General features: G+C 40.2%; 2 protein-coding genes across 2 annotated transcripts; both read right to left on the reverse strand.

Annotated features, from left to right (window-relative positions):
* Positions 1-11,235: 11,235 nt before the first annotated feature.
* LOC146635882 (low affinity immunoglobulin gamma Fc region receptor II-like) lies at positions 11,236-11,900 on the reverse strand. Its single transcript, XM_085350237.1, has 2 exons — positions 11,627-11,900; positions 11,236-11,552 (listed from the first exon to the last, which is right to left on the reverse strand). The coding sequence occupies exons 1-2, from the start codon at positions 11,898-11,900 to the stop codon at positions 11,236-11,238; spliced, it is 591 nt and encodes a 196-aa protein (XP_085206363.1).
* Positions 11,901-14,523: 2,623 nt separating this feature from the next.
* LOC146635883 (butyrophilin subfamily 2 member A1-like) lies at positions 14,524-23,182 on the reverse strand. Its single transcript, XM_085350647.1, has 6 exons — positions 23,047-23,182; positions 20,182-20,523; positions 19,558-19,771; positions 19,291-19,355; positions 18,900-19,016; positions 14,524-15,005 (listed from the first exon to the last, which is right to left on the reverse strand). Exons 1-6 carry the CDS (start codon positions 23,180-23,182, stop codon positions 14,524-14,526), a joined length of 1,356 nt encoding a protein of 451 aa, XP_085206773.1.
* Positions 23,183-23,925: the final 743 nt, after the last annotated feature.

The raw sequence follows: 23,925 nt of genomic DNA on the forward strand, positions 1-23,925 counted from the left end.
AAATTTCTATCTTGCTCAAAGAGAAGATATAAAACAAAGTTCTAAGCTAATCGACCTTAGTGTTCTCCTTTTTAAAAAAGAATCGATAAAAGAATCGATAAAGAATCGAATCATTAAACAGAATCGAAAATGGAATCGGAATCGTGAAAATCTTATCAATACCCATCCCTATGCATTGGACACCTCTTCCCTTATCATGTCCATTTCAAAGTGGTAAAGCACTAAACTTGAGGTTTCATAAGAGTACTTCACTAAGTAATGGGTGGTGCAAGAATGGCTACATCCACTTTGAAGGAAATTGCCGTCCCGGGTTTCCTCCGTGGCGTGAGCGATAAGCAGAGTTTTGTCCTTTCCTTATAAGATTCCTAATTATTTAAAGTAACACTCAGGTATGCCGTTCAGCTGGGTTAGTTACGATATCGGGAGCAGTTAGGAGAACAAAGTGATACAGAAACTGTTCAGATTGCTTTCCCAGAATCAACTCAAAGGTTTATTTGATACACAGCAGTTTATATAGAGAAAAAAAGGTTCGTGTGTCAGCTTTCCCAGTTCAAACCGGTACAGACTAAATAAGGAAACGTCTTCCTGCCTTCTGAGCAAAGTATCCCTTGTGTAGTTTATCAGTTCAGCTATAATTTATGATCATCCCAGCAAAATACACTCCTAGACATAAAATACAGAGTTCTTTCATTAGTGAATTCTGAAACAAACCACCTAGCCTTTAACGAGCCTTTTTCTAAGAGATAAGGAAGGGAGGATGGGAGTAAGGAAGTGGTCTCATCTCTGTGGTGTTTTCGACCTTGGGGTACCAGCTTGTGAGTCTTACACATTAATTCTTGGGTCACAGAGAAAGAGAAAAACAACTAGTATATAGGCCTTATTGAGTAACAGTTTTCCTGTATAAAACAATATCCTGTAAATGCTTACCGTGGTATCAAAATATCATAACAGTTCTCCCCTTTTATCATGAAATGATAACATAGTATAAAGACAGAATGTAATAACATAATATAAAGATAAATCATAAATGTGAAACAAATCATAAATGTTAAACAAATCATAAATGTGAAACAAATCATAAATGTAACTAGTCCTTCGAGTGAGCTTAATATCAAAATCTTAAAAACAAGAAAAGAAAAACAAGAAAACGTCATTCTCTTCTTGGACAATCGAGTAATTTACAATCTAATGCTCAATACATACATCAGGATCATCACCGATGACATCTGACACATAATCTGGGTCAATTTGTGCCAATTGCAAATACATTGAAGTAGCTGTACTAGTAGCTATACGGGTTATCATTGAACGTACACAGGGTACCACACAACAGACAATAATCATCAGAAACAAAATAATACATGCTACAATGGTTACAAAAGCTACAATTAGTTCCTTCCATTTTCCAAACGTGTCCTGCAGCCACTTGTCTAGCCACTGACCGTGACCTGCATTGGCTCTTAGTTCTATCTGCAATGCTTCAAGTTTATTCATAGCCTGTGTGAATGAACCGTTAGGGGCGGTATTATTGGGAATGAAAGTACAACAAACATCTCCGAACATCGCACAAACACCTCCTTTCTCAGCTAACAGCATGTCTAAGGCCATCCTATTTTGCATGGTCATTAAAGAGGTAGCAGACATCTGTTCTCCTAGGGCCTTAAGGGCCGTATTGGTCAAATTAGTAAGTCTTTGCTGATTGTAATAAACATAATTGATCCAGGCTACATTTTTGTTTACCTGTATATGCGGTATTAGTGAGGCAAACCCTGCAGATATTTCCCCTTGTGCCTTTAATTCCCTTGGTATCCCGCGTGGAACCCCTATAGCATCTATGTAAACGTTATGTGAGTAAGTGGAGCGTTTTGTACGTCTGCTGGATACAGGCAGATCTGAGGTTTGTTGTATTAGTAGTTCTTGAGCTAAAGTTACTAGACCGCAGGTACCGGTCCAATTAACAGGTAAAGCCACTCTAAGGGTATTATTGCACATCCAATAAGCATGTGGGATTGGTCTGGTCAGGCGCGAAGCTGTAAAGCCTTTTAATATGCCTCCCCAGTACGAGTCGTTTAGTGTGTTGGGCGAATGCAGGATTGTGGAGTTATCTGAATGCGTACTTATATATGCATATAGATAAAAAAACATATGTCTATGTTGTGTCCTGTCAACACTCGCTGCTAGCCATGTTTCATTACAGCGTGCTCCTGGAGAGTCAGAAAAAAATGTATAGTTTTGCGCGTCATAATTTATGTTTTCAAGTTTTGGTCGGTGTATGCATGTCATCAAGATATTTGGGTGATGGCGCACCTGTTTTGGGGGCGAAAGAGGTTCAGTGCGGTCTTCGGGGCGATTCATTGGGTTACAGGGGTGGGTAGAGTCGTTAATCATGCTAACATCCTTACTAGAGACTTGTCCTGTGTATATGAGTAGACAATCTAAAGGACTTAGTTCCACTCGCACCGCTTCAATCAGGGTTACTGTTAAGGGCCCCTTTTCATCATTTTTGAATAGCATCTTTGTCAGGGGAAAACCTGAGATTGGGTATCCCACTATAACCTGTTCTGGATTACCCTTTGAACAGACATAACAATTGCTGTTTCCTAAATCACGAGCAGCTGTTCTAGCATTTTCATACCAGGAGTTGACTCCTACTCTAGAGGGTGCATAAAATGGTTTATTAGTGGCGTCTATGTTGCCATTTACTGATTTTAGGGAACGTGAAGAGTGCATTAAGTAGGTGTCTCGCAAAATGGAGCATGAGGTATCGTCAGCAAAATATGACCTGCAGAAATGTGAACATGGTTGCAGTTTACAATACAACATAGCAAAGAAAAATCCTAAGGTTAATGCGATAAGTATGATAAATAACCTAAATATATAAGAAAAACAGTTCTTCAGTCGTCTTCTGGCCTGGTCCCAGGTTCGAGAGACATTGAATAAGGGCCGCATGATGACAATGGGCATTTCATTTTCTCCATTATCAGGATGGAGTGAGTCTAGCTTTATCAGGTTAGACATCATGTGGTACTTTTGGCTTTCTATTCCTGCTGGATGTTCGAGTACCTTGCTGTGGCTCTTTCAGACGTTGTGTGTTAATCAGTGATTGCGTGTGTACACTGGATCCGGGCGCTGGCTCGCCTGAGATGTCATCTACCCGTGTGTGTTTATTTGCTCTAGTTCCGGGCGCTGGCTCGCCGGAGATGTCGTCTGCTTGATCCGACGCCTGAGATGTTCCGATTGGGCTGGTCTTAACCCTGCTGGCATGAATCCACTGAGGTTGTCCGTCCGTAAGGATGCTGGTTCTCGTCACTGCCAGTACAGTCTGGGGGCTGGAAAACGCGGCCTCCCCGAGTGTTCTTGGTTTTAGTGACTTCACTAGTACCGCGTCCCCTGGTCTCCACTTGTGGGTTGGATCTGTGGAGGGGAGAGGCTGGGAGAGACAAACTTTCTGATAGTTATTATTCAGTGTTTCTACCAGATTGTGGACATAGTCGGACAATGCAGTGTCTATGTCCCCTTCCAATAGCGGTGCCCCTCTGGAAGCTGACCATGGTGTTGGAAACGGTCTTCCCATGATTATTTCAAATGGAGATAATTTGGTTGCTGCGGATGGAGTCATTCTAATCTCACAGAGGATTTGAGGAAGTAGTTTGATCCAGGTCATTCCTGTTTCTATCATTGCTTTAGTCAGGCGATTTTTTATGGTCCTATTCATTCTTTCTACAACTCCTGAACTCTGAGGATGGTATGGCACATGATATTTCCAGTCTATTCCTAGAGTTTTAGTACATTTTTGAATTACTTCTGATGTAAATGAAGGTCCTCTATCACTGTTAATTTGGTGAGGTATTCCAAATCTGGGTATTATTTCATTGCACAACTTTTGACAGACTACTTCTGCAGTTTCTTTTGAGGTTGGATAAGCTTCTACCCATTTACTAAATTGATCCACTATTACCAGTAAGTACTTGATGCTTCCTTGTGCTGGCATGTGTGTGAAATCAATTTGTAATGTATGAAATGGAAAATCTGGTTGTGGTAAATGCTGATGTTCTGCTTTTGGTCTTCCTACATTAGTTCGTGCACATGTTAGACAGGTTGCTAATATGCTTTTTACTGCATGCAATGTTTTCTCAATTACAAATCTTGATTTTATTGCCCCTATTACCCCTCTTTGTCCGACATGACTCACACCGTGAAAATGTCGGACAAGGACTGGCAGCAGGGAAGATGGGAGGGCAATCAAACCCTCAAGGTTTTTATATAGGCCATCTCTGTCATCTAAGGTACAGCCATTATTCTCCCAATAAGTGTAATCACATGCAGATGCTTGCTCTTGTATGAATTTTAAATCAACATTTGTTTCTAAATAGTCTGGGAGTGTAACAAGTGGCAGCTGTAGGGGCACAGATAATACTTCCTGTGGAGGTGGGAGCTGTGATGCAGCTGCAGCTTTGGCTGTCACGTCTGCTAGAGCATTACCTGTTGCTTCGTCTGTGTCAGCTGTACTGTGTCCTTTCGTTTTTACAACTGCAACGGCCGATGGCAGCTGTATAGCCTGCAAAAGTCTCTGCACAAGATCAGAATTAGCAATCGGTTTTCCATCAGCAGATCTAAATCCTCTTTGTCTCCACAATGTGCCAAAGTCATGTACGACGCCAAACGCATAGCGGCTGTCTGTGTAAATTGTCACACGCTTATCCAAATGGAGCTCACAGGCGCGTATTAAAGCCATGAGCTCTGCTTTTTGTGCTGAGTGAAATGGTAATGAGTGAGCCTCCAGTATGATGTCAGGCAATGTCACCACTGAATAGCCACAAAGAAATGAGTTGTCATTCGGCCTTGAACAGGACCCGTCCACATAAACCGTGGCTGAGTCTGGGATAGGTGTTTGCTCTAAATCTGGACGTGGTGCTGTGGATTCCTGTATACGTGTCATGCAGTCATGAACATCAAGCCTGTCTGAGCCATCCTGTCGGTCAGAAGAACACAGCATATGGATCAATAAATGTGCTGGCGAATTGGGTGTGCTGCTCGCTTTTATGGTGAGGTTTGCTGTGGAGGTCAGTGTAGCTTCATAACCTGAGCGACGTTGTGCAGTCATGTGTTGTGTAGTTATCTTTGCTAGAATGGTCGTGACCTGGTGATTGGTGTGTAGAATAGTGTCATGTGAGAGTGTAAGCTTCTCGCAGTCCCTTATCATGATAGAGCAAGCTGCTACTGCTCTCAGGCAGGCCGGCATCCCCTGAACTACTGCTGGCAATACCTTTGAATAGAAGGCTACTGGGCGGTAGCCACTGCCATGCTCTTGGGCCAGTACTCCTGTGCAGGTCGTGCCGTTCTCTGTAACGTACAGATGGAAAGGTAAGTGGTAGTCAGGCAGACCCAAACAAGGGGCGGAGGTCAGCGCTCCCTTCAATGCATTGAAAGAGGCAGTCATTTCTCTGTACCACACTATTCTAGGAGGCTTGTCTTTTTTGCAGCATTCACGCAGAATGTGGTCATGAAAAGAACAGTCTGGTATCCACTGTCTGCAATAGTTCACCATGCCTAAGAAGGACAGCATTTCCTTCTGTGTAGTAGGCCGAGGGACGGAGGTCACAGCTTTGACCCTGTCTGTAGTCATGGAACGTTGTCCGTGAGACAGTGTAAATCCCAAATATTGAACAGAAGTCTGACAGTACTGCATTTTCTTTGCAGATGCTTTATGGCCAGTCTTTTGGAGGTGCTGGAGAAGCATGTGTGTAGCAGTTTGACACAATTCCTCACTCGGAGCACAGAGGAGGAGATCGTCCACATACTGGATCAGAGTACAGCCCTCAGGAGGAGTAAAGCTGTCCAGGGTAGCACGGATCACCATTGAGAAAGCAGCAGGGCTGTCTATCATGCCTTGAGGCAGACGAGTCCAAGTGTACTGCTTATTTCTATGTGTAAATGCAAATAACGGCTGTGTGTCTTCATGCACAGGCACTGAGAAAAAGGCAGAGCATAAATCCACCACGGTAAAATGTGTGGCTGTGGATGGAATACATGTCAATATGCTGGGGACATCTGGGACCAGAGGTGGCAAAGGGATAATGACTGCATTAATTTGTCTTAAGTCTTGTGTAAAACGCCATACGCCAGGTTTGTTAGGCTTTGGCACAGGATTGACAGGAGTATTATATGGAGATACTGTAGGCTTTATCACTCCTGTAGTCAATAAATCTCCTATGATGACATCTAGGGCTGAGGCTTTTTCGGCAGAAATGGGATATTGCTTGACATATACTGGCTTGTTGTTTTTTAGCTGTGCGTGATAAGGTATACAGTCAATAAATCCTACATCATTCTCACCTTTAGACCACAATGTCATATTCTGGTATTCAGCTGGCAACGTAACTGCAGAAATAGTACAGTGGATAGGATAGGTTAGATCTATGTGACGACATGGTGTAGTTATGTCATAACCTATGTCTGAGTTATGTGACAAAACCACTGTTTGGCCTTCACTTGTGTGAGCAGTTATCATGTTGTTGAACAGTGTGAGAGAAACAAAAGTGTGGCTCCCAGATATGGGATTACCTGGCAGTGGTTTTTGAACACGTCTTTGGCACAGTGTGTGTCGTGGAATACCAGACAAAAAGGTGTTGAGTTCATTCTCTGCTGAGCCGTCCAGCTGACACAGAGGCTGTTCCTTCTCCATGGTACATAAGGCAGAGAAAACATAGCTGTTATCAGTATCAGCAAACATTTCACCCTTTGTGTTAAATGAAATACACAAATTCATTTTTGCCATTAAATCTCTGCCTAATAAATTCACAGGCGAGTTTGGAATAATTACAAATGGATGATATGTGATTTCATCTGGTTTAGAGCCCCAACGTGTCTTTAGAGAATGAGTTTTAGGGCATTGCACTACAGTTCCATTAATTCCCATAGTGTTGATGCACACAGAGGACACAGGCCCATTATAGAATTTCCCAGACAGTGAACTTTTAGTGGCTCCACTATCCACTAAAAATGGGTATTTCTTACCATCTATTTCTACTTGTAGCATGGGCAAATGTTCTGTGTTAGGGGACAGCTGCAGATGCAGCATCGTGTGTAGTGCTTCACACTGCTGTCCCTCATCCTCACCTGGGCCTCCCTAGTAGCGACCCAGCCGGGGATTATCAGGTGATGGGAAAAGATCATGGTGAGAATTGTAACGCACCCTTTCCCTTTCTGATTCATGCTCTGGGTGTCTGCGGTTACTGGAAAACTGAGCTAAATTTGCACCTCTAGCTTGTCTGCCTTGTGGGTTATAATTTGGGTTGTAAGGCTGCAGCCTAGATGTGGGGCCATTATTGCATGTTTCTTGTGGTTGCCAGTTACCTTGACTGGAAGAGCTCTGCTGACGCCTAGTGGCGGGAACTTGTACTGCGTTCTGTGGTCGAGGCGTGTGTGCCCTGTTGGTGGCTGCAAAGCGACACTCTCTGGACCAGTGTCCTACCCTTCCACAGCAAAAACAAACATCTCTATTCTTACCATTCCGTCCTCTGAAACTTCCTTGCTGTGCTGGAGCGGGTAGTCCTGCATACATTAATTTCTCACTTTCCTCTGAGCCTTGAACATCAAAATTCAACATCATCTTAACACTGTTAGCTTTTGTGATAGTAGGAAAAAGGTCTGCACTGGCCTTCAGTTGTACAAGCTTTAAGAAAGCATCTTTACTCAATTCGTAGAGATTATCAGTAGCTGTCACTTTTAGCAACTGAGAGCATTCAGGGTGGATATTGTTCAAAAAGGTGGTGATGAAAATCTGATCATTACCATCCTCTGGCATGCATGCCTCATCAGTCCAACAGTGCATAAAGCGTTTTATGAATACTAGGATAGATTCATCAGGCTTCTGTTTACACATAGTTACTGCATTTAAGTCAATTTTGTCTCTGGACATTGTGAGCAGGAATTTCTTTAGATTCTTAAAGAAATCGGCGACTTTGTCATTATTTACCCACAAAAACTCTACAGTTGTGGATGCTTTATCATGCTTTGGGTCTAATTCACCTATCTCTCTTATGAGTTGTGACTCGGTTACTCCAGGAATGCATTGACACAATATGTACCTGTAATCCGGACCACCCAAATGGTGATATCTGGTACTTCTCTGTAGTGCAGAGACAAAGGCTGTAGGATTTTTAAGAGGATTGGGAAGCTCTTTAATAGTTGTCACTAATTCTGAGATTTTAGGGGGCTGAATACAACACTGATCTCCTATTATCATAAAGGGGTAAGCGTCATTGACGTCACTAGATTTTGGGTTTGTTTGTTTACTACCGCGAGTGTTGGCGTGAGGACCTTTGTCATTCCGGCTTTGTTTTTCCTTTTTTCCTTTTAGATAAGTCTTTATTAAAGTTCGGGTAACAGGTATTTCTTTAGCTACCTCTAAACCTCTAGCTACGATATCGTGGCGTTTCATGTGGGTGTCTATTGTGGACACTGCCTGATGCAAAAGTTTTTCTTCATAGACGTCTAAATTGTTTTTCATAAGTTCCTCACATTCTTCTTTCAAAAGTTTTTCTCTCTTTCTATGTTCTGCTAATTCTTCCTCGCGGCGTATATATTGTTTTTCCTGATCTTGTTCAATTAGGTGTCTAAGATCCGTTGCATGTGATTCAGATTTTTCGTCGCTTTCTTTTGAGCTGGTTGGATCAGAATGCTGACATTGTTTGCGTGCAGCTGCTGCAGCAACTATTAATTCGGTCTCATCTTCGTAAGGCGGCGGGGCTGTGGGCTGAATGGCTGAGCATGCAAGACTAGCTTTTCCCGCGGTAGATTTATTTTCTATGCTGGAGCCTGCACTAGTTTTATTTGATGTAAAAGTATCTACACCTGGTTCCGGTCCCTTTTTCCATAGCGGTAACATTTGATGCATCACGTCGCGGCATTCTATCATATATTTTCTACAGGACTTTTTAAGCAGACTACTTTTCTTATCACAAATGATATTCAACATTTCTACGGACCTGTTTTCTGGCGATAATCGTTCGGGATAAGGCTCCGGAAATAAATTAGAATGCATTGAACTTATAGTCCGTAAGTTGTAAACAAAGTCAGTCACATAAGCACTTCCGCATGTTCTGGATACGTAATCATGGAAGTCTTCGCCGATTCGTGGACGTGGGTTACACGTAACTGGAAATGGGAGTCGTACTGAGCTGTTGTTTGAGACTTTAAATTTAATTTTTTTTGGTTTTACAGGTAATTTTGATTTTTTATCGGACTTGTCTGTGGTTTTTGAATTATTCTGACCCATGTTCAGTGATTTCCAGAGGGGTTTACACGCTTGAAGGATTTATGTTAGTATTTTCGCTGCGGCACAGCTGAGGTTACTTTAAATTTATTGCTAGCAATTTTTTGTTTGTGTGAGCAACTCTCACTTAGCGAGCAACTTCTCGCTTAACGAGCAACTTCTCGTAAAACAACAGGCAACTTCCTGTGTCTTTCTGCTTTTAATTTGCTGCTTTTAACCCTTGTATGGTAATCGGGTCTGTGAGACCCGTTTTCAGTTTTCTTTCGTTTTTTTTTTTTTTTTTTTTTTTTTAACAAAATTAAATTTAATTATTTACTAGCTTTCTGTGAGTGAGCAACTTCTCACTTTTTAACGTACGTTTCAAGATAACAGGCAACTTCCTGTGTCACTCTTTGGTGAGCAACTTCTCACTTAACGAGAAGTATTTAAGACAACAGGCAACTTCCTGTGTCACTTTTTCTGAGTGAGCAACTTCTCACTTTTTAACGTACGTTTAATTAAACAATTAATTATTATTATTATTTTTTTTTTTAAACAAAATTAAAATATTCAAGACAACAGGCAACTTCCTGTGTCCACCAACACCACACCAGGGTTAATTTACTTTATTCGGGGACTGAGGAAGTCGTCAGTGTATCTCTCTGGATCACTAAGTGAAACTTCGTCAGCATATCCCGTTTCTTTATGGATCGATCACTGAGAGAGGCATAATACGGTCTTTATATAAATATGAAAGACGTGTATTTACCTTCTGTCAGCCATCCCACTTCTGACACCAAAATTGAAGGAAATTGCCGTCCCGGGTTTCCTCCGTGGCGTGAGCGATAAGCAGAGTTTTGTCCTTTCCTTATAAGATTCCTAATTATTTAAAGTAACACTCAGGTATGCCGTTCAGCTGGGTTAGTTACGATATCGGGAGCAGTTAGGAGAACAAAGTGATACAGAAACTGTTCAGATTGCTTTCCCAGAATCAACTCAAAGGTTTATTTGATACACAGCAGTTTATATAGAGAAAAAAAGGTTCGTGTGTCAGCTTTCCCAGTTCAAACCGGTACAGACTAAATAAGGAAACGTCTTCCTGCCTTCTGAGCAAAGTATCCCTTGTGTAGTTTATCAGTTCAGCTATAATTTATGATCATCCCAGCAAAATACACTCCTAGACATAAAATACAGAGTTCTTTCATTAGTGAATTCTGAAACAAACCACCTAGCCTTTAACGAGCCTTTTTCTAAGAGATAAGGAAGGGAGGATGGGAGTAAGGAAGTGGTCTCATCTCTGTGGTGTTTTCGACCTTGGGGTACCAGCTTGTGAGTCTTACACATTAATTCTTGGGTCACAGAGAAAGAGAAAAACAACTAGTATATAGGCCTTATTGAGTAACAGTTTTCCTGTATAAAACAATATCCTGTAAATGCTTACCGTGGTATCAAAATATCATAACACACTTTTTATACTGTTTATATTTTTTTGACCATGCAATGTGCATGTGGATATACTGAAAATGTGTGACTGCATTTTAAATAGTTTCAATTCAGCATTCAATACAGCGCCAAATCACAACAACAGCTACCTAAAGGCATTTTATATTGTACGGCAAAGACCCTACAATAATACAAAGAAAACAGTGAAAACCCCAACAATCACATGACCCCCTATGAGCAAGCACTTTGGCGACAGAGGGAGAGAAAAACTTTCTTTTAACAGGAAGAAACATCCAGCAGAACCATGCTCAGGGAGGGGCGGGGCCATCTGCTGTCTGTTGTGACCATTTGGGGTGAGGGGAGGAAGACAGGACTGCCTCAATAAGGATTTTATGCTTCAGTTGGAAAATAACAAAATCTTTTGAATATATGTCAATCAATCCTCAGTGGCTAGTTTAAATAGGTGAAATTAGTCAATGCATTGCTTTTGGAGCACAATGAATATGTCAAAGGACAGACTGGGTGTATTTTATTGATTATGTATCACGTCTACCACATTTCTCCTCAAAACAGATGTCTTGTTGCCTGAACCCACCTTTGCCTTTGACAGCCATCCAACTCTGTGCTGACTGTCCTTTTGTTGGGTGTTCACACTTGTAGAAACCTTCATCAGATAAGGACACAGCTGAGAAAGTGAGGTTTCCTGCAGGCTGAGTACTGATTAAATGTCCGTCTTTGTAGAAGTTAGCAGAGAAATTAGAAGTCGCCTTGCTCTCTTCATCGTACTTGTAATAGCAGAGAAGTATCACTGTTTCATCTTCTGTCACAGGAAGCGCAGGGCTTTCCAGGATGACTCCATCTGAAAATCAAACCGTGCTATGACTCCTCAGCTGTATATCAGATAAAAAGTCTAAAACATCAAATAACAAAGAGCATTACATTTGACTGTGATGTTGATAGTCTCACTGCATTCCCCTCGATCAGACTCACACCAGTATGTTCCAGTGTCTGATGCATAGGTGTCCACAATAGTGCATGACGTCTGATTTGACACTCCCCAACCCGAGATACATGACTCAGCAGTTTTAGAGGAGGTGTTTCTCTTCAGAGTCCAATTTCCAGAGTTGTCTGTCCCTTCACAGCTCAGCGTGATCGTCTCGTACCAAAAGAACTGAGATCGGTCAGGATGGATGCTCAGCATAGCAGCTGGGGTTCGAAACATGAAATAAAAAGAAGAGGAAAAAAGCATCAGGCTGAGATTTGGTCCTTTTAAAACATGCAAGTCTGCAGACTTGTGGTAAGCCCCAGACACACAGGTCTGGAGACCCCATGGCAAGCATTGGTTGATGGAGAAAATATTTTGGTTATTTGTCCGTCCTCCTAACCCTGTGGCCTCTGTGGTCTGAAAACAGAATACATGTGAAGAAGTCTGGTTCCCTCTCAGATCAAAGGAATTAACAATGTCGTGATTGGAGGCAATAAGACACATGGTTCTCCTGCACGAACAGCTTTTGTTGAACTAGAGCAGCAGTGTACGTGGCTATCATCAATTTTCTCAAAACATATACACATACAGTATTCTAGCGACCTCTAGTGGTCGCCCCATGGTAGCCTTACTAGGACAACATAAACAGATTTCACAACAAACAATAGGATTTCTTTTATTCTGTTTCTGGTGTTTCCTCAAGGTCGGTTTACAAGGACTCAGAGGAAAATGGTTTAGAAGGGAATCCAGAGAAGACCACTAAACACAGTAAACAGTGCTTAATGTTGTTGAAGACATAAATAGGGATTAAACTAATAGTTAAAAGGTTAAGAGACAAAAAAAAAGACAATTCACAAGTTATGGAATCACAGTTCAGTTCATGTTTTTAAACAAGGTAAAAAAAAATGGCCACCCAAGTAATTTCTGTGTGTGTTTATCCATCCATCCATTCACTTATCCTCCTCAGGGTCAGAATTGAACTCAGAACCTCCTTGCTGTGTGGCAACAGTGCTAACCACCATGCCACCGTGCTATCCTTGCGTGTTTAATATGTCTTTAATTACTGGTTCAGTGGTTTTCTCACTACACTTTGCGGCATTACTTTATGATACAACTAGGTGGTGCAAAGTGCACAGGAGAAACTCTCTTTGAGGCAAACTGTAAACAAGCTGATGATCTGTGCCTCTTTATTTTAATACACAGGTGGGTTATTAGTCCTTAAATTACTTATAGGTAACACAGTAGAAACAATAAGCCTGTTGTGAACATGTCAAAGGAAAGTATAACTTATAATCTCAGTAATATCGAAGTATTGTGAGTAGAATGAAACAATAACGTCAACGTGGTCATGCTAGGCTAATGGACTTGATGCTAGCAGGTAAAGCTTCAAGTGCAGTAGTGATGCTAATGAAGTACAAAAAGTATTCGTGACATTAAAGTTAAACAGGCTCATGAATGTTTTCAGTTGTGTTTTCTATGTTTTGTTGAGGTAAGAGGAGATGCAAATGCTGTAACCAATAATGAATGGTTATTTGTTAGTCGCTTGCTGTGAGTTATAGTATATTGTATTTAGTGATGCAAGTGATATGTGTGTGTGTAACCTGAACAAAGGCGGAGGTGATATGGCCAATGTGGCCCAATGTTCAGATATTGTTATGATGGTCACTGTCTATACTCACTAAGATTATTCATGTACTTCCTGACAGTGTATTGATATCTGTCATTATTAAGAAGTGCAATAAACAGTGGCAGGCAGACAAGCTACAGTGTGTAGTTTTGGATCCTCATCCTAATCCTTAAACTGCAGATTTCCAGATATTTTCATTTTGTTCTGTAGTTCATTTCTTTTTTTGCAGTTTGAGAGGGTTAGACATCTATAAATATTGTAACATGACAATGCTGTGAAGAAAAGGAGAAGGAAGAAAAAAATACAAAAAACTGGACTTGTTTTAAATACTTTAACTGTTTTGTTTTCTTCCTCCAGCTGTGAAAATATGGGTCAGAAACAAGGTCTGTTTTATTAAATGTGGACAAAAACAGTTTTAAAAAGCCAAAATAGTTTATTCTTAAGGCTCATTTTACACAACCAGAAAATAAAAAGAACTATATAATAAACCTGTAAAAACTCCATAACAAATATTATTGAAAATCACAAAATCACAATCTTAAGGTAGTTCAAAATGAAATAAAGTTAGCTTTAAAGCTTCCAAGTTTCAAGGGTCTGATAAATGGTAAAGCTGATGTTGATATGTAGGATTAGCAGTAAGAAAACCTTACACAGCCCTCCCTGTAAAATCACAGAAACAACTGTGCAAAAAAGAACAACATGAGAAAAGTGCAACATAACAAAACAAGAAAGTTCTTGTTGTTGTTTTTAGGGAGTTAAACAAACAAGAAATAAGGAAAAAGCTTATTTCAAAAGTCCCGTTAGCTTGATTATTAAAGAATCATAAAATAATACATCTACCTCTAACCTACCATCTGTGTTGGAGGTTTATCTTGACGAGCACTCAGGCAGCGTCATACTGACACACCAAGATAACCATGTGAAGATAATAGTTATTCAGTGCTACTAGTGAGTCAGAAAATGATACCATATATTAACATGAAAGCATTTACTTACTACTACTTTTTAGACTATATGTTATGGAATATATTAAAAATGGACTGTATCCAGCCGTCTCTGCTGAATGATTAAACATGACTGAAAAATCAGTCGACAGAAAGTAAAACTCGAACTGCATGACCGACTCTCCTTTGACTGTCAGCTGACATCAGCATTTTACTTTCTTTTTGTCCAATTGTAAAAGTTGCCACATCCTTGTATTTCAGTTCCAGTCTAGATCGAGATGAGCGGCTCTGCTTCTGGAGAGTGCGTATGTCTGCGCTGAGGCCGTGCAGTGCTTCCACGACGAGCATTTGAGACAAAAGGAAGCTCTTTTGAGTGTGAAGGAGAAGTGGAAAACACATCGTCGCTGTTTGTTGAAAGAGCAGAATTGCTGTCTTGACTGCTTCTTTCCGTCTGAGAGCTGGCTGCTGCATATTGTGTTGAACCGGCAGGTTCTGAATCTCCTCCTGTGGTCTTTGATAATCTGTCAGAGTTTGGACGGCTGCTGCTGGTTGAAGTCTCTGGTTTGAGGTTGTTGTTGCTTTGAGGAGACTTTTGTCTTGATGGATTACTGGGATTTAAGATACCTGGTGAGGATGTGGAGTCATTTGATGACTCGCTGGGGGGTGTGTCCGGACTGGGTGTGCTTTCATTCATCTCATTCGGTAGCTGGTGGATGCTCTCTCCATTAACACTCGGTTTCTGTCCTCCAACTGTAGAAATACACACACAAAAGAAAAAAAAAAAACACACAGTTAGCATTTTGTTTTCCTGACATTTCCCTGTTTCTATTACAAAGCGGGAAAAAAAAGGCCTGCATTTGTATAGCGCTTTTCTAATCCTTAAGGACCCCAAAGCGCTTTACACTACATTCAGTCATTCACCCATTCACACACACATTCACACACTGGTGATGGCAAGCTACATTGTAGCCACAGCTGCCCTGGGGCGCACTGACAGAGGCGAGGCTGCCGGACACTGGCACCACCGGGCCCTCTGACCACCACCAGTAGGCAAACACGGGGTTAGTATCTTGCCCAAGGATATTTGGGATGCAGCCAGGAGGCAGCCTGGGATCAAACCACTGACCTTCTGATTAGTGGCTGACCTGCTCTGCCACCTGAGCTACAGCCACCCCACACAAAAGAAAACATAGTATACCTGATATACATGAATGCACTAACCTTAAGCATTAGGTAAGGCAGTTGCTAATATCCTTCAGTGGCTAATCTCATTTATAGCATGTTATTTAAGCTTATTTACTCTATCTGCAGTTGCTGCTTCTTCTGCAAGCTATCTTGCAGCTTGCAGACCACCTACATGTGAGTTCCTGCATTTTGTGTTATGTCTCTGCTCTGTCTTTCCCCGCCTGTTCACATAAATGCATAAAAGGATGAGGACATCAGAGTAGCCATGCAAACAAATAAATAAATGCCCCCAAATGAAAATAACTTTCCTTTAATTAAAGCAGTTGCAGTTGAACTACCACTGCTGTATTCCTCTGTTGTCCACATTAAAACCTGCACATTACTGCATCTTTTTACCATAATTTCTAGAGATGGCACGATACCACTTTTTTATGTCCGATACCGATACCGATATCATAAATTTGGATATCTGCCGATACCGATATGAATCCGATATAGTGTTTTTTAATCAACAAAACTGTTTTTTAAAATATCTTGCTGCATTTTGCAAGTCTGCAAGTTCATACTCAAGTTTAAAACAACAACTACACTAAAGCTATTTTGTTATACCTGTATACAAAAAAAATATTTCATAGTTCAGCAATACTGATCAATCTAATAAACTTAGACCTGCACCATCCTCCCTATTCTGGTATTTTAAAGAGTACTTAGCGTAAATATTAAGCAACCTAACTAATAGGGTTCCAACTCCCAGCAACAACAAAAATAAATAAATAAAAAATAGGGAACCACCCCTCACGCGCCACCTCATGATGCTTAATCGACGTAATCAACCTTAATTTGATGCAGTGTGAAAAAAAATGCACAGAAATCAATTATTTTTCAAGAAATATTAAATAGATTCAACATCTTTCTTCAACAAAATTGCAGACTGCACAGATGGTACCTTCCCAAAGTAAAAAGTACTATAGCTTACTAGGGTATATATATTAGACTTAATAGTCACTATATACAGTAATTGACTTCTATTCATTTTACATCAAATTAAAACTTTGGGTGTCAGATAATTATTTAATAACAGCCAGACATTTTAAATGAGAATAAGAAAGAAAAGTATGTCTTTGTGCCCCCTTTTCCAGTTAATGCCCTATCGGCCCCCCTGGCTAAACTTTGCTAGATCCACCCCTGCACAGTTACAGCCGTCAGCTACGTAGAAAAAGATCCTGGTGTAGAAAGTAATATTAAATAAATTCTAACAACAGCTTATCAAGCTTAAACGTGCTGCTGTTGTTCAGCCGCTGGTTTCCTCTTTCTGGTGCAAAGTGGGCCAAAAACAAGCAAGAGAGACGGACTCGCGACAGAAAAGCCGATCAGCTGATCATTTAAGCAGTTTCACGATTGAAGCAGCAGCCGGAGAGCGAGAGGCAGTCGCTCGTTAAGCTTAACGTGGGAATGCTTTACAAACATTCAGAGATGGACTTACACACTTGCTTTACTTCTCTCGGGGATAACTTTGTCGGAGATGAAATGCCGGGTTGCTAGCGAAGCTCCACATGCTATCCAGACCACCGACAGGTCCCGCATGCCACAGCCGCTCTATCACGTGATGCATACTGCTCCGACGTGCTAACATTCTGAGGTGAGTTACAGCGTGTTGCAAGTTTTGTGAGGTGCTTTCGTGATATTTAATGGATCGGATTACATTTTTTTATTTTTCTCCGATATCCGATCCAGTAATTTAGGTCAGTATCGGACCGATACCGATACGTAATATCGGATCGGTCCATCTCTAATAATTTCAGTGTTAATTCTCTGAATTTCATAGCAAATCCAGGTTCTACTTCACTTGAGTGACCCCATATTTTGGGATTTGCTCTGATTAACAAGGTTATTTTAATGAACGAAAGCTGCTTTTAGCTGTTTCTTTAGTAGTGAGGGCCAGTGATGGGAAATAACGGCGTTACTAATGGCGTTACTTTTTTCAGTAACGAGTAATCTAACTAATTACTATTCCTATCGTTACAACGCCGTTACCGTTACTAACAAGAAAATGCAGTCCGTTACTATTTTTCAACAAACAGACGGTTGAAGCTGTGTTCAGCTTACCGCATCTTATATCAGTTGCACGGAAGTAACAGACTACGTAAGTAATCTGGGCGGTACAGCTTTAAGCAGCTGCACGCTCCCGCGGACGGTAATCACGATCACTGTCTAGCACAACACCTGGAGCTCGGGGCAAAACAATCGCATGAGTGCTGCTGTTTGACTGAGGAAGAATAAAGTAGTCGTGGTTAGCCAATCACATGACCACTTAAAGACAAAGCAACAAGGTGATAGATACCAGTTTTTAAATTGTGTTGATAGGCCAAACAAGGCAAAGTAAATAGTTTTTAAAGGTGAAATGTGGGGAAAATCAAAAGCAGTTAAAAATGGCCAATTATACCCTGGACCCCAGAGGGTTAAACGTTTTTTAGTAGTAATGCAATAGTTACTTTTCAAGTAATTAATTACTTTTAGAATATTGTAACTCAGTTAACTCAATTACCTTTTTGAAGAAGTAACTAGTAACTATAACAATGGTAAGGGCACAGTTCCATTTTCTTTTGTGTGTGTAAAATTTGGAAAACTCCAACTGTAAGATATAAGCATTTTAGTTACAATAGCATTCATCTTTATTTGAACCCAACAAAAATGTTTTGGGGGCAATTATGAGACAATTTGCTATTGTGTCAGCAATTTGACATTAAAATTACTTACTTACAAATAACTATTTCAATATTTTAGACAGTATCAAGGTTTTTATTTATAACGGTATGAAAATGCTGTTTCTCCTTGACTCATTTGATGTTTAACTTATACATTTCTGGACTCTTCAAGCAAAACAAAAGCTCTGATGCTCACAGTGGGCTTTGAAAACTGCTTTTCGAAGCTGCTGATAGCCAGCATTTTTTCCTTGTGTCCTCTCACCAGCAACTTGTGGGTTCTTGTTTTATTGCTGTGTCTGAATGCCAGAAGGTGGGTCCTGTTTACATGATTTTGTGTAAGTCAATGCTTTTGTGTGTATTTGTTCCCTCGTGACTATGCTAATGCTATCTTACGCTAATACGCTATGTAAGCTACTAAGCTAGTTAATGCTAATTATAAACCTCGTGTAATTGTTAAAGTTGTTATACATGTGAGTGTTGAATACAGTTTCCATCTGGAATCTCTGTGCTAGAATTATGTTTGGACGTGTTGAATGTTTGACGCACACAGTACTGATAGTTGCTTCATGTGCCATTACTACAGACCACAGCTGAATATATCTGCTAAACTTGGAAGCTCCGTGTTCTCCCACCATACCTTGCCACGCTAAAGCAGCTAAACTTCTGGAGACAACATTCTGTCCATTTTATAAATTGTCTAATTAATTAGCAAATAATTAGAAGTAGTTAAAAACAAAGGCACAAAATGACTTACCAGAGGAGCAACAGCACTTGACAATAAAGTATACGAGTGCACAGGTGATTGTGACTAAAAGGATCGTCACTGCAACGCTGATTACGATGTTTAGAGTGCAGGATCTCAGATATTCATCTGAAATGATTAAAAAAAGAGATTCAATGAGAAAATCAAGATCATTTTACACAAAGAGACACTGGCATAATTTATTTTTTGAAGGTGCTTTTTGATGCACTTTTATTCTGCAAAATGTAACATTTAGAATCATTACAAAAGAATAATGAAATATATCGTTAGCTTCATAGCATAAGTGCCTAAGTCATTGACTTAGTCAAATGACTTAGGCACTTATGCTATGAAGCTAACGATATGTTTTATGCAGTCCAGCTGATTCAGGTGTTAAGCTTACCCGGTATGTAAAACTCTGAGTCCCTAATCTGGTTTATCTCAGGCTGCTGGACTCTGCAGATGACCCTGTGATTAAAAAGACACACCTTTAGGTTTCATTCACAGTTTTGTCCTGGAAAAAGAAAACTGATGTGCACTTTTGTCATAGCTTAGGCATGACTGCACTGATACAATGACTTGATATCACATTCCCATTTGGATGAAGTAAATGACACAGATAAAATGAGATCTGAGGTCTTGAACTTTAGGCATTAAAATGATATTAAACCTGTTGGTAGCAGTATGCAAAGTCACTCTTCTTGTAACTGTCAGACACCCTGGGGAGTTTCCATCTCTCTTTGGGTCTTCAGCACTGATCTCATTTCCCTGATTGTCAAGAAATGTAATCTTAGGCTCAGGGAACCAGCACTTAGCCTCACACTGCAGAGTCAGTCCTCCTCCAACACCAGGAACAACTGAGAGTTTCGGCTCAGAAACGGCACCTGTAAAAACAAGAATTATTCAGGGTGTGGCCTTTGAACCTTCAAGCAAACATTATTACAAAAATTTTCACTGTGGAAAATACTTTAATGTCAAATATTATCTGAGGTTTGTGGATCATAGAAATCATTAAAGAATCTGCATGTTCTCCTAAGAACATTTGGCAAAGACGATTGGGAAAAATCTGCAGATAATTGGTTACCTTTGCTTAGAATAAAGAATAGAAAGGAGAAAACCTCAGACTATTTCATTAAATAATAAATCATTTAATCTGACATTCACAGTAAAATCTGTGCACCCCTCACGCCCTCCTTGGAGTCTTTAGGGAAACCTAAACCAAAATGTGAGGCTTGTGCTGACCTCCAAAGTGGAGGAAAGGATAAATACAGCACTGCACTTTGAGTTAACGTACCTACAAACAGCTCCAGCCTTGTGATGACTTTCTTTTTTCCTGTTTCTCGAATTGCACACTGGTAGTTTCCACTGTCATTTAGCTGCACATTGGATATCACCATTGACAGGTTTCCATCGTGAAGTTTGTGCATGATGAGGTTTGTTCGGTACTGAAAGACTGGATTCTTCATCTCAAAGGTCTCAAATCCATCCCGGTACAGGAAGGCAGTGTTTGGAAACAGACCCTCTTTAGTCCACTCCACTGTTGGCACCTCACTGTTGATGGTGGTGATGCAGGGCAGGAGGATAGTTTCACCGACAAAGGCAACGATCTTTGGTCCAGTATCCACTAACATTATTCCTGTGAATAAAAAAAAAAAACAGAATATGTGTGGCAACTAATTGCTGTGTTTTTCCTACAGTCAAAGAACTGGATCTACTAATATAGTTTGCATGTGCAGCAACAGTATTTCTCAATGCTATAGAACTCAAAACACCCAAGTTAACAACATTAAAACAAGTTAAAACATTTGTTTACAGCTTGATAGACAAACCAGCTTTAGCCTCTGTAGATAGTACATCTCTACATGACAACAGCGGGAGTGATTTTTTTTTTATGTATTTATTATTATCACTCATTGAAATTTTGTTGAGGTTTAACTTTTGCAGTTGAGCCTACTTTGATGGGTCTGCCAACACTGGCAGCTATTTCCAATAGGCTAGGACTCAGTTGAAGTAATTGTATAAAGAAGACCTTTTGGCTTCTTGTAGGGCATTTATCCCTAAAATACCTATTGTGTAATACAGTTTATTGATGCACTTTGCTAAACAATAAACTATTTAGCATTTATTTAGCAATCAAATTTGGTTACAATTTGGTCAAATCTGGCTCCAAAAATACAACATTGTTTACAGGCGTAAACATTAAAGCTTTGAAAGCCCAAAAGCAAACAGTGGGATGATTTTTCTCCCAGAACAATGGATGCCATTATTATATCAAAACATGAAACTGCTTGGTACCTGTACACTTCTCCTCCATTCCTCAGGCAAACTGTCTAAAATAATCTGGTCTTCTGTACCTGCACAGGTATATCAGCTCGACTAACCACCTTTCATTCTTCATATTCTCTCTCTCTCTCCCCCCCCCGCCCCCCCTCTTCTTTTAACTAAAATGTTGGACTCTTACAGTGAAAACATAATAGGCCTATATAGATAGGACGAAGTGTGTGTGTGCACACCATTTTCCTGTGCACACACACTTGTTAGAAAGTAATGTGTGGCATCTTTAAGTGGGCAGAAGAGATGCACCGTGTTGTAAAATGCATCAGTTGCTGTTTTTGTGTTATTTTGACCTGCGGAGGTTAAAGGTGTTGAAGAAAGTCAGAAAAAAGTCTTGGCATGTGTTCAGTACAGACAGATTTAAAAGTCATGCTTGTAAAGTTAAAATGTCATCTACTTCCACTTTTTTTGTCATAGCTTATGCAATAAAGGAAATCCTGTGTAGTCATGTGAGACTGAGATCTTAAACTTGGTGCAGAGCATGACTCTAATGCATGCAAACACAAACGCTTGCAATCTCTTGCAACTTGTTCAACAGAACCCAATGACAGTTAACACATCTATACAATAAAACAACCACAGCTGCAATCTATTTTTAATGCTCACAAAAAGGGATACAAAAGAATGATCACCTCACAGCTTGTGCTTTTAAAACCACCTTCCTGTAAATCTTTAGTGCAATTTGTACAGTAAATATACCAAAACTCTTGGTAAACATACAAAAAGAAGCATGAAACATGTGCTTAGTTACTGTGCATTGCATGAAGTCACAGTAAGTTATTTCTGAAGCCGTAGTTGTTTCCTGTAACACCTAAATTTGACAGCTGATATCAATCACTGTCTTACAAGATGATGTCTAAAGAAATGTTGCACAAAAAAGTAAAGCAACATCCTTTTTGGTACCTTTATAAGATAATTTGATTGTTGGTTTGTGTTCTTATAATAAATGAACTAATGTAGAAGTACTTCCTTTCAGTTTTTATGGCTCCGTGCAAGACAAATGTAATAAATAAACAGCCAGCACAGTGCATCACATGGTTCAGTCACATGGACGTACAATATGTGAATCAACCACAGACAGCATATTAAAGATAATATGGCCTTCCTAGCCTGAAAAGTGACGGTGTTATGGGACTGCCATTCTTCTTATGGAGGGCAAAAAGAAGTTCGGTTGCATAGGTGTGTGGGAAAACAATGCATGGTGCCCCATGTCCTCAGATTTACAACCTTTTTTTTCTCCTTTTTTGTTTCTTAAAAATGAAAGTCAAGCATTAACTGTAAAAACCTGCTAGGCATATCACTTTTTACACAAATATTACCAGAAACCATGAAACAGTGTGGATGTGTTTTCAGTTCTGCCTGATTGAAACCACCTCAAACACACAGTCAATAGAAGTTGAAACAAGTAGTGAGAGCAGTAATGACTACAGTCATATCTAAGAGGTGCAGCAGCAGAACAGCTGAGATAATCCATCCACAATATAAGTTTAGTCATTGATATACTGCTGCATGAGCTGGGCTGTAGTCACATCGTAAGGATGTAAAAACTGAGCTTTAAAATGAACAGTGGTAATAAAAACATAGGGTGACAGTGATCACTGACTTTTTCAGATTAAATAAAACAAGATACAAAGAATTAACCATTAACCGTGTAGTCCACTGTATATGGGCATATAAATGGACAACGGGCAGAGGCAGCTACTACACTGATATTCTCTCCATTTCAGCTGATTTTATAACAAATATATTCTCGTGTGATCTGCACAGTAATTCGTGGGAAAGTCACGCGACACAAAACACTCCCACGGGACTGTAGAAATCCTACCTCTACAAGAAGATAGGACCACGGCGAGAAGGAACGCAAGGACGTGCGTGGCCGAAGCACAGAAAAACGACCTGCCAGATCCACGGGTGTGAAATAAGGACTGAAAAAGGACCCAAACTCTGTTAACCTGCTCCATGCTTCCTCTCTAGAGGGCAGCCTGAGGCATAATGATGTGCAACAGTTCCAACTGTATTTCATTCACAAAACGGGAAGTGGGTGGGTTCATGACGGTGTGAATGTCATCATGCACTCTTGTTTTGTTTTTTAATGTATTTGTAGTTTAGGAGATCATAGTCATTGTGCTCTCTTAAACTACACCCAGATAAGATTCAAATGCAGTACAAGATAAATCTGGCTAAATGAAAACAAACTCAAAAAAGACAATAAGGTCTGCTGCTTCAAGTCAAACAGTGAGTGAGTGAACTGAAAGTGCTTCCTTTCATCATGCCAAACAATACAAACAGCTACAAAAGTAGTTTTGTAATGCTGAATGTGCTGAAACTGACAACTTGTTATCATAGATTGTAATTTTCTAATTCACATCACATTTCATATGAAACCCTTTGGGAAATCGTCCAGTGTCTCAAAAAAAAAAAAAAAAAAAAAGCTAAAAGGAATATCTTAAAGACACAAACCCCCAAATTTAAGACACAAAAAGGTCGCCCAGCAGATGATGTAGACAGGATTAACACATTCACACAAATCTTTGCTCTTTGTTGCTCTTTGTCATGCTGAATAGTGGTACTGACACGTACTAGTCCTCGGCTTCCTTCCTTCCCCTTAGCATAAAGTCTGCAAACAAATATAACTCAAAGCAACAACAAAAGGATGTACAACACAGCCACAAACCACATCCACATTGTAAGTAGTCATCTAATG

This window comes from Diplotaxodon limnothrissa, linkage group LG3 (assembly GCF_057381915.1).
Source record: "Diplotaxodon limnothrissa isolate DT_005_m linkage group LG3, D_limnothrissa_male_GT1.1, whole genome shotgun sequence".
NCBI lineage: Eukaryota > Metazoa > Chordata > Actinopteri > Cichliformes > Cichlidae > Diplotaxodon > Diplotaxodon limnothrissa.

Coding starts and splice junctions, on each gene's coding strand:
- LOC146635882 (XM_085350237.1), bottom strand. CDS start 11,900: ATGCTGAGCATCCATCCTGACCGATCTCAGTTCTTTTGGTACGAGACG. Junction 11,553..11,626: donor AGTCAAATGTAATGCTCTTT/GTTATTTGATGT, acceptor TTTCAGATGGAG/TCATCCTGGAAAGCCCTGCG.
- LOC146635883 (XM_085350647.1), bottom strand. CDS start 23,182: ATGGAGCAGGTTAACAGAGTTTGGGTCCTTTTTCAGTCCTTATTTCAC. Junction 19,772..20,181: donor AAGGCTGGAGCTGTTTGTAG/GTACGTTAACTC, acceptor TTGTTTTTACAG/GTGCCGTTTCTGAGCCGAAA. Junction 15,006..18,899: donor CAAGTGCTGTTGCTCCTCTG/GTAAGTCATTTT, acceptor GTATTTCTACAG/TTGGAGGACAGAAACCGAGT.